At 37.7% G+C, this 11,055-nt stretch overlaps 1 protein-coding gene across 3 annotated transcripts; it reads right to left on the reverse strand.

Moving 5' to 3' along the window:
* Positions 1-1,586: 1,586 nt before the first annotated feature.
* LOC130996068 (putative disease resistance protein RGA3) lies at positions 1,587-9,717 on the reverse strand. Of its 3 annotated transcripts, XM_057921582.1 has the most exons (4): positions 6,331-6,963; positions 3,499-5,656; positions 2,792-3,253; positions 1,587-2,072 (listed from the first exon to the last, which is right to left on the reverse strand). In XM_057921582.1, exon 2 carries the CDS (start codon positions 5,367-5,369, stop codon positions 3,567-3,569), a length of 1,803 nt encoding a protein of 600 aa, XP_057777565.1. In that variant the 5' UTR covers positions 5,370-5,656; positions 6,331-6,963; the 3' UTR covers positions 1,587-2,072; positions 2,792-3,253; positions 3,499-3,566. The 3 variants fall into 3 exon arrangements, with proteins under 3 accessions (XP_057777565.1, XP_057777564.1, XP_057777562.1); XM_057921581.1 differs by lacking the exons at positions 1,587-2,072; positions 2,792-3,253 and having other exon boundaries at positions 5,372-5,648; positions 6,331-9,717; XM_057921579.1 differs by lacking the exons at positions 1,587-2,072; positions 2,792-3,253 and having other exon boundaries at positions 5,372-5,656; positions 6,331-9,717.
* Between the last annotated feature and the right edge of the window lie 1,338 nt (positions 9,718-11,055).

The raw sequence follows: 11,055 nt of genomic DNA on the forward strand, positions 1-11,055 counted from the left end.
CGACCCGGCCCGGTAAATCTCGAAAGCCCGCTGGGTCGGGCCGGCCCGGCCCGGCCCGCCCGATTTGCCAGCTCTAGATATTTCTAGGGGTGAGCATCGGTTCGGTTCGGTGCAAAACCGAACCAAAAGCTCAAAACCGAAAATCGAACCGATGGTTAAAATTGGAACCAAACCGCACTAATTGGGGGTCTGGAACCGAACCGAAACCGAACCGATAAAACCATCGGTTTCGGTTCAGTTCACCGAACCGAACGATGCAATTTTTTTTATTTTATTTTTTTCGAAAATACCAATTAAAAATTGTAAAATAATGTAAAATACACAAATTTCAAATGTCAAATCCCCACAACATAAACATGATAAATAATTATATATTGTAATTGTGAATTAAGGTTTTAGTTTTAGGTTAAAAAATTAGAAAAATAATTATATATTATAAAATAATTATATATAATAAAATATTAATTTGTATCGGTTCGGTTCGATTTAAAATCGAACCAAAAAATGGAAACCGACACCAAATCGAAAATTTTCGGTTTTTACTTTTCAAAATCTAACCGAAAACCGAACCAATAGAATTGGGACCGAACCGCACCAATCCAGTTCGGTTCGGTTCGGTTTTCAGTGTCGATTCGGTTTCTGCTCACCCCTAGATATTCCCTCTGTTGTGAACTCGGTTGATTCTTGATTAATGATAGTTCTTCGTTTTCCTCAAAAAAAAATATTCTCGTCCATAAACTAGAGTTCTCATCAAAAACCATAGTATATATAAAATAAAATAAAACTGCGGTTTTCTTGTTTATACACTCAGAAATACAAACAAATCGTAGTCTTTTGTAAGACATAATCTACGATTAATTGTAGTTAATAATTTCGTACTAGTATATTTATAGCAAAATATATGGTAGTAATTATTTATTTAAATCCTGTACCCAATGAGAACGAGATTTAAATACAATTAATTCTATACATTCAAAATATTTCATCCTACAATCATGTACCAAGTATCAATACGAACTTCATACCTAAAATTATCCACAACGTAGACAATGAGGCCTTGCTCTAGTGGCAAAGCTGAGGCACCCAAAGACTGTTCTTTGTGAGAGGTCTTGGGTTCAACCCCGCCTGCATGCGGTGATGTGAAGAGCATTATCTAATGAAATCATCCCAAAAAAGCACACATACACGAATTTTATGCACAGCTGTTATCCTGCCAAAATAAGGTGGAAGTGGAACTGCAGCCGTGGAGTAAGATGCCCAATCCTGCAAAGACATTAACTGCAGTTATACTTCAACACAATCATACAACATTTTTCATATTGGTGGATTTGGGAGGGATGTGATACCAACATAAACTGCAAGAAAAAGACTTGAAACCAATCGGTGATTGCTTGTGTTCCATCTGAACTTGATGGCTGAGATAATATGCATTTCCACAAGAACTTGCAACTGACTTAACAGAACAATGTGCTATAAAATGCTTTATGAGGTCGTGTAATAAAAGTTCCTACAATATTAAATGCTCTATTTTTCAAGCAGCAAGTAATCAGAATTCCATATTCAATCCCATAGATTCATGTGCCACATTTAGCAAGGAAGACAACAACTTATATAGGCAGTGGCAAGAAATTTCAATGTATAAAAAGAGATTGAAATGTTGTTTGATGCACCGCATTCTTACACATTGTTTCAATTATCAAGAACACAAGGCATATCAAGCTATGGAGCAATTATTACTGGGCAAGAACGGCACATTCTTCATCTGAACGTCGCTCCCAGCTGAAGTAGATCCTTCGTGATGAGCTGATCTGAGGAAGAATGTTGTACTTGGTAGTGAAACTCGAACAACTTGAGATGCTAAAAGTTGCGCTCTTTTTTGGTTTCTAACTCTCTAGGACACGGATACCTAGGGCTTCTTGGCAGAGAACCACATAGGCATACGGCAGCTAAACAACGCTGGTAACGAGTCGGCAGTGGTTTGGTCAGACATAGATGGATAAGCTTTGTATCCTACCAACTCTTCTGCTCTTTTCTTGCTGCCAAGTTGAAGGATTTGATCAACAACTATTTACCTGGTTTAAAGAGAAGAAGCCATTGATTCTATCAGAAAATATGAATGTAGATTGGCCTCAAAAACACAATAATTATAGCGACTAATTGAAGGAGAAATTCCTTCAGCAAACACACTGCAGTAAACAGGTTTTCAAGTGTAATTCAGTGATTAATTAACTACTGAATTTAAAGAATTTCTAGCTCCAAAAACAAAGCACTCAAATCTTGAAAACCCTAGTCTAGTTCCACTAATTTGTGGCAGATTTTGTACAGAACGGCTTGAGATTTCGGTTGATTTCACAGTACTTACTCTTGTAGCACTTTATCAACAACTGACAAAATTTTGAGGTTCAGCAGCTCAAAATGCAAGAAAATTTAACAACCGGACTGCTTCTTAACAAAGCAAACACCAAATAGAAATTCAAAGAAAAACTAACATGCTAAAACCAAACATAGAAACCTCAACTCTACAAAAGCATATTGCCCAAAATTAGATAATTGATCATTACAAGGAAAGAAACAAAGAAAATAAAAGGAAAACACACTCACACACACTCAACAGTCAACACACACGCACACATACATGCGGAATTTCACATTTGAAATTATATTCAAGTACCCAATCATGGTACTAAAAATAACAAATTAATGAGCTCCAATTACTCAATATAAGAAAAACAATCCATTTCAAAAAATATTATCAGTTAAACGAACAGCAAGAAATCGATTCAGGGAGTACTTTGGCTTCGTAGATGCGGGGGTCGTGGTAGGCCAGAAACAGAGACGAGGCTATTGGACTTGAAGAAGGTGCCGTCGAATTCGGGTTCGTCCTTGGGCCAATTTTCTTCTGACGAACAAATTGAGAGGGCGGCTAGGGTTTGAGCAGCGGTAGGACTGCCTGGTGGAGGAAGAAAGGCGGCGAGAGGGTAGCATGGAACAGCAGGGAGATATTTCTGAGCGGCGGCCATGCGGGAGAGAATAAATGTTCTGCAAAGCACCCAACTATTACATAGAACATGAAAAAATGTAAGAAGAAACTGCCCCGGTCAGCAGCTTCTGCCTCCTTGCGCAGAATGCTACGCCCCCAGCCAGCCCAGGCTCCCTTTGCGCCACAGTACTACCCCTTCCATGCTCTGATTGTTCCACCTTCCAAATTCCACTAATGCCAACGCCATTCTTATCCATTTCAAAATGCAAGCACCTGAAACACCACCATTCACAAACTAAGCTCACTCGACAAAACTAAACTAAATACCACAAAAACACACGACTCCACACGAAAATATGATAAAACTGACAAGAAAAACGACACAACTAATGACAAAACAAACTCCATGTACTAAAACTCAAGAACCACACCACATACAGCTACGAATTTTACTCATGCAGATACTGCAGATCAATGAAATGAAAATCATAAAAAGCGAAGAATGCAGTTTCACTTACAGTAACCAAATAGATGATCACCTACTCCTTGGAAATCCAACTTGTATTTCTTGAAAATTTGTAATTTATCAAGCTCGGTTCAACTTGGGACAACCATGAACATTTAATTTTTCTTCTGACACATGAACACCACAGCCAAGACTAACCAGCTCCGGTAGGTAGAAAAGGACGAGTTTCCTTAACCTGGGAAGGATATTGTCTTTGTACTTCACTTTCTTGCTTTCCTCTTTGATTATTTTCTCCAAGCATTCACAGTCCTCAACAACAAGTTCCTCCAGGTAGGAAAGACATTGAATCATTGATTCCCAAAATACAAACTGTAACTTCGGGCAGGTCTTAATCACAAGATATTTAAGAGCTTCAAAGTGTCTGAAAGGTGTAGGCGTCTTGAAGATTCTCTTCAATCTCCCTGTTTGTGAGGGCAGCTTCCAAATTTGCCTGAGTTCCCATAGAAAGTAGATTCCCAAATATTCTAGACGTGGAAATGCAATTTCCGCATTTTTCTCATCCAAGATCGCCTGGATCTTTGGACACTCTCGCACGACACAGAATTTCAGTGTCTGGAAGTTAGGAATGTCGAATTCTGACAAGCTCCTGACCTCAGTGTGATGATCCAAGTAGAATGATGTGACACGGATGATTGCGGTATTAATCGATGGGGATGCCTTATCACCATTTACATACCTCAAGCATCTATCTTCTTGACTGAACAATGAATCCACTTCATCTGGGACCCGAGAAGCAATTCGCTTCACATCTTGGCCAACAGTAAAGTTGAACTTGCTTAAGCTCAGCTTCTTCCACGAAGGGCTCATTTCAATGAAATTTTCAAACATTTCTACTTGTGGAAAGTAGAAGAGAAGATAACTCAAAATCTCCAACTTGCTGATATCCTTTAGTATGCATGCAACAACTTCTGTCCATCGGTGATCTTCAGGGTGCACGCTGATGCTTAGCGACTGTAATCCTTTGATCTCTGATAGAAAACCGGGAGAAACTAATCGAGAAGGCAAATGTTCGTAGTCACTTTCATGGTCCGGTCCATAAAAGGATAGTTGCATGCTCTTCACAAGTTCAAGCTGACTGATTTCATCAGGGAGGTCGTAGAGCTCAGTGCCCGAAAGATCCAATACCTCCATTTTCTTGAGCTTTCCTATTTCAGGTGGAAGCTTTTCAAGACAAATGCAGTTCCTCAACAACAACACTTTGAGCTTCGAAAGATTGAAAAGTGAACTAGGTAAGATCCTGATTTTAGTATCTGATATGTCTAAGAAACTCAAGTGTGGCATGCTATCGAAAAGTGAGGGATGAATAATAGTTAAACGTCTATTTCTCTGTAGTAATAAGATCAAAGAATTAGGGTAATTTGGCTTCGCAGATAGCTCATGCAAGTCTTGTTCCACCAAATTCAGAACAACATTCACCGCGGAACTGTTAGGTGTTGGTGATGGTGATGGATAATCTCCGATGATCAAGATAATGTGATTATCCAATTTTAGCCATAGCTGCTTATCCTTTAGAACAACCAAATAATGTTCCATCTTTTGGAAAGAAATAGGGAATATAACATTCTCCTCATGATGCTTACTTCTTTCCACATTAGATGAAGTAGGTTCAGTTTCTTGTTGCGCATTCATTGCCTGAATTTCTCCATGGCACTCTGATTCAACTCTTTGCTGTGAATCAAAGCCACTAATAGACATCTCTGTTTTACTATCCTCCGAGAGGATACCCTCTTGTTCAATTTTATCTGCAAATTGCTGCTCAATTTCGTATTCTGAAATTGATGAAGAATTTGAGTGTCCCGTAGGAACCTTTGAAATCACCCCATCAAGAATATAAGAGGACTCTTCAAAGCCACTAATAGACATCTCTTTTTCGCTATCCTCTGAGAGGATACCCTCTTGTTCAATTTCATCTGCAAATTGCTGCTCGATGTCGTATTCTGAAATTGATGAAGAATTTGAGTCTCCTGTGGGAACCTTTGAAATCACCCCAGTCAAGCATATAAGAGGACTCTTCAATAAGAATCTCAGCGCCTGGCTTACTTTCTGAAATGGATATTGGTTCACTTCCAAGATTTTCTACACGGCTTGCAGCAACATTTTCCTCCTGCGAATCAATTGCTCGTAAAGTTGTGGCTGAAGCATCTGTAGAACTTGCAGCAGAAACAAAAATTGTCTGTCATTTTATATTCTTAATATATACACAAGAAAAATATTGTCTTACTATCACAAAAATTCAGGTCTTTGTCTTCTCCTTATTTAAAGCATGTTTAAGTATTACATTACAACCAAGCTGCACAAATATTTATGTAACTAATTAGTTAAAGCATAAATTTCTATGAGATCGATGTATAGCCATACATTTCATTTAAAAGGATGAAATATTTTTATACCAAATATATGTCTAACTTTTATAAACTACTTCTATTTTCTTTGTGTATGTGGGGTGGGGAGGGGGGTTAGGGTATCTAACCCGAACTTCACACATGAAGATGATGATACGAGCTAAAAATGACATAAAAATATTATAGGCATATCAAAATTTGCAACAATACACACTTTTACAATAGTAATAATAGATTATGACTTCCTGTGCTTCAATTAAGAGAATGCCATTAAGCTCCTCATAAAATAAAGACTGATTTGGTCCTATTATTTGTTTTCTTGATTCAAAATAAAGACCAGCTAAGACATAGAAAATTCCATGTTATTGAAGTGCAGACTCAATGATTTTATGATAATAAACTTGAGAGCCTAAAGTTTATGATAATTATGACTTGTGTTATAAAAATATAATTCCTGAACAAAGAATGACAATGATACTTACTGGCAAATTTGGATGATGAGATGGGGAATGTTGTGCCACTCAGAATCAATGCGCAATTGTAGACAATCTTTAATAATCAAGGATCGTAATTTAGTGAGGAGCTTTGACGCATTGCCAGAGGGTAGACGCCTCAAGCCTTTTGCAATTAAATAGATTGAGCTCCTCTAGAGATGAGAGGTTCCCAAACCATTGGGGCAATTCTTCAACCCCTAAATTCTCTAAAACTAACCAAGAAAGAGCATTCAGATGTTGAATTGACCCTGGCATCCAATCCCAGTTTTCCACCCCAATAAATTTTAACAAAGTAAGTGAGTTGCAACATCCTTGCAATATGCCATCCACAGTCTCTTTAATGCCAACACTAGTCTCCGTTGACCACTCCTCACTAACATCTATCCTTAATTTCCACATGTTGTCAAAAGGCCAACTCTTAACACTACGAGAAGCCCAAAGTTTAGGAATACCAACAATTCTCAATTCTCTGAGACGAGCTGATTTTGAGAGGCAGTCAATTACCATTGGTAGATTCCTTAGGCTGCTTAATTCCACCAGCGAGAGATACTCAAGCGTCGAAGCCCACGACTCTATCATTTGACGTGGCAACACCATCAACCCTCTGCACAATCCAATCCTCAGCCTACGGAGGGCTCCTTGTGATTGTCCTCGATCCGCCACTTAGATTCCCTATCCACCTCAGATTTGGACAACTCCAAATAAACAAGTCCTCCAGAGAATTCAGGGTCTGCAACCCATCTGGTAATTCTTTCAACTTGGGGCATCCACTAATCCAAAACTTTGAGAGATTTTGATTGTTATAGAATAACCAATTTGGGAGACATTCCAATCTCTCTAATTCTTCTATATAGAGCGACATTAAATTATTGAATGAAGAATTTATGAACCTCACCTTCTTCAATCCTTTCAAATGAAGATATTTGAGATTTTGCAAGTGTTCCATCATGGGGATTTCCTTACATTCTTGGCACCATGAGAGTGTTATCTGTGTCAAATTGTTAAGTGGTACCCAAGAGCCTTGAGGTACATCTTGTACTGCCATCTTTAGAGTCCAAGATGGGAATCTTTTGCCTTTGAATCCTTCAATCCCCAACTTCATCAGATTTTTGTGAGGTTGGAGGCCTTCCAACACACTCTCATCATTTCTTTCATCTTTTCTAGATTCAGTCCATACAAACCTCAAATCAAATAAGTTTGGCTTCTGAAATATATTTGCTTTCAGAGCCTCTTCCTTGTCAAGCACCTTCTCCAGATTAAGAATCTCTAACTCTCCTTTGAGATTGTTCAAACTTCCGAGCTCTTCAATTTGATAACCCTTGTTGTCGCCCACTATGAAGCGTGTTAGTGTTTGGAGACAAGTTAATCTCCCAATCTCTGCAGGCAACTCCACATGAGGGTGGATGTAAAGATTTCTTAAGTTAATCAAGTACTTCAATGTACTTGGCAGTTTCCTCAAATACCTACTCTCTGCTCTTAATGTTTGCAAGTGATGGAGTTCACCAATCCAGTCCGGCAATTTCACAATTGATGTATATGAAATATTAAGATTTCTTAAATGTATCAACTTCCTAATTGAATTGGGCAACTCTTTAACTCCATCACTCTTAAGAGTAAGAGCATGAAGACATTCAAAGTCGGAAAAGATGGTACCAGAAATTTGACCTTCCAAGATTAACGTACGCAAATGTTTTGCCACTTGTTTTGGGATAGGACTTGGTTTGTCTGTGAAACTGTGGATCATGTATCGAACTCGGCCCATGAAATCTGCATAATCAGATGAACCTGAAAAAGAATGTGCGAAATCATGCACAAGATCTTGCATCACACAACTTTTCACATTTCCATAATCATCTCTTTCTGCAACCTGCAGTAAAGAGCTGTGTAGAAGTACATTCAAAAAGTCATTGCCCACAGACTCCATGTCATTTCTTCGATCAGGTTGAAGAAACCCTTCTGCCATCCACAACTCAATCAGTTCTTGCTTCTCCATTTCCAAACCTTCCGGGAACATCGAACAATAAATGAAGCACTTCTTGAGTGATGGTGAAGGCAAATGATCAAAGCTCAACTGCAATATTTTTGAGATATTTTCACCTACTTCACCATCTGAAACCAAACTTTCATTGATGAAGTGCCAATCTTGTTTGGATTTACAGCAAAGCACTCCCCCGACTAAATTGGCAGCTAAGGGTAAACCCTGACATCTTTTTGCAATCATTCTTCCAATAATCTCAAATTCTGATGAAACATTTCCATGTCGAAAAGATTTTGCTTTGATAATGGACCAGCAGTCTTCATCAGACAGGCCATTTGAGGAATGAATATAAAGCGGCCTCAATTTTAAAGCAACCTCCTCATTCCTTGTAGTAATAATAATGCCATTTCCCTTAGTAGAGGTAATTCCCCATAAAGAATTTATAAAGCCTTTCAAAATATATTCATTCCAAACATCATCAAGAACAAGAAGATAAGTTTTAGCTTTCAATATTTCTTGAAGCTTTTGCAGGATAACTTCTGCACTCTCAACTCCATCACTTTTATGTGAAGTCAATGTTGAAAATATTTTCTTGAAAAGAATGATTGGATCAGAACATTGAGAAACATGCACCCAAATCAATGACTTAAATCGAGCGTTTATCTTTTTATGAGTGAAGACTTTCCTAGTTAATGTTGTTTTCCCAATACCACCCATTCCGACAATTGCAAGGATGGACATCATTTGCTCCTCCGGACTCTCAGAAAACAACTCAACTATTTCCGACACGACATCATCTTTTCCAATAAAAATTGGATCAAGGGTGAATGGATCAGTTTCAAAGGCGGCAGCAGGTGCATTAACGACTATGCTTTCAAGGCCGAGCTCGGCCGCCCTTTTGTTCATAGACTTGAAATCCGCATTGATTTGCTTGATAGTATGAGCCGGATTTCGTGGGCCCGCAATGTGATCAAACGATGAGAAAAATGATAGTACCTTATTTTTGGGTGTCTTCATTTTGTTGTGGAGAAGATGATAGCTCAGTTCATCCAAAACATTATCAGCATCGAAAGCCACTGCTTCAACCTCTCTCAACCAGACCTTGACAGCATCGTGGGTGATGGACTTCTTCGCGGCATCATTCAAGTAACTTCCAATCATGGCCAAAGTCATCCGTAGCTGTTTGGCACCTTCATCGACACCTCGAATTAGAGAGGATACTTCCTTCAAAAGGTTGATCAGGTTTTGAACTGTAACTTCAATTGATGCAGCATACACACCTCCTTCCATTATTTGGCTGTGAGAGAGAGAAACAGGATGAGAAAGGTTGTAAAATAATTTTCTCTTGTTTTATTTTCTTGTAAATGAATGCTTGAAGACTTGTGGATGACCATTCAAACACCCTCTTTCTATCCTATATTACGATGCTGAGGGGCGACTACTTGATTATTTTTATTATTTAAATTAATTTTATTTGATTCTTATAAAAAAAAAACTCACTGTCACTCACCATCTCTCTCTCAAAGACAACGTACATACTACTAGTAATTAATTGCTCGAGCGGTCCAATCCTTCATCTTGAAAAGAATGTTCCGTTCCCTCCAAAAAATCCATTTATTCCATCCATAGAATTATTCGGAAAAGATAAGTCGCGAAAGATTCAAATTTCCTTTTATTCCTCACTTTCCTTTCGGCATACATATCTTATCCTACCTTCGCCACTACAATTTCCTTCCCGCACATGAGTTATGAATGTCACACAATGAGCATTGCATACATTAGAATTGTTTGAATAACGAATTTAATTAATCAAAACCTCCACCGGAAAATATATTCACGTTGATTCCAAGTAATTAAAAAGCTAGCTTTTCTGTACCTTTTCAATGATGTAATCAAATTTGAGTCTCTTCTCCCGCAAAGAGAAGGCCGGAAGTCAAGTATTTTTGCCATCCATCTCCCCTTTTAATTTGAAAGACCTACTGCACCTCACAAAATATCTTCTTTTAAGATCAAATTAAATTGAAGAAATACTTTATTTAATCAAAACTATTTATTTTTCTAAAATTAAATTAAATTAATATTTTATTAAACAAATAAATTTGATCAAACTAAATTGACAATGCAATTCAAATTGTATTAATCTCAACCAGTCCACCAATCAAATATGAGTTTTTTATTTCGAGAGTAAGAACATCCTTTTATATAGATTTTATTTGGTGTAATATCACAAAAAGTCAATGTAAGATGAGATGATTTAGATAAATAAGAATGAATGAATATGGAGATGCTTGGAGAATTAATATAAATAAAAGGGCAAATGGTTTTTAATACCCACTTTTATAATACATCTATCAAATCTACCCACCTATATAAAACATCTATGAAAAATACCCACTTCATAGTGAAATACCATTTCTACCCTTATACTTAATTTCTCTTTATCTTCCATCTTTTGCCTAATTAAGCTTGACTGATATATCGGCTGGAAACTTTCCTCGTGCCCGATAGGTTACTCTATAATCTGGGTCTGGACTGTGAGACAACGCCACGTACTGTTAAGCAAAAAACGATTTAATTGATATTTGTTCAAATTGATCTCGCGCTTCTCAAAATGGTATCAGAGCGAGTTTTTATAGAGGAATTATATTATTTTTAATTTATTTTATGATTAACCTATGTGGGAGGAGACTCCACTGAGAATTATGGATCCGGACGAGTGTCCGAGATGTGTACCA

Source organism: Salvia miltiorrhiza, chromosome 7 (genome assembly GCF_028751815.1).
Source record: "Salvia miltiorrhiza cultivar Shanhuang (shh) chromosome 7, IMPLAD_Smil_shh, whole genome shotgun sequence".
NCBI classification, from domain to species: Eukaryota; Viridiplantae; Streptophyta; class Magnoliopsida; order Lamiales; family Lamiaceae; genus Salvia; species Salvia miltiorrhiza.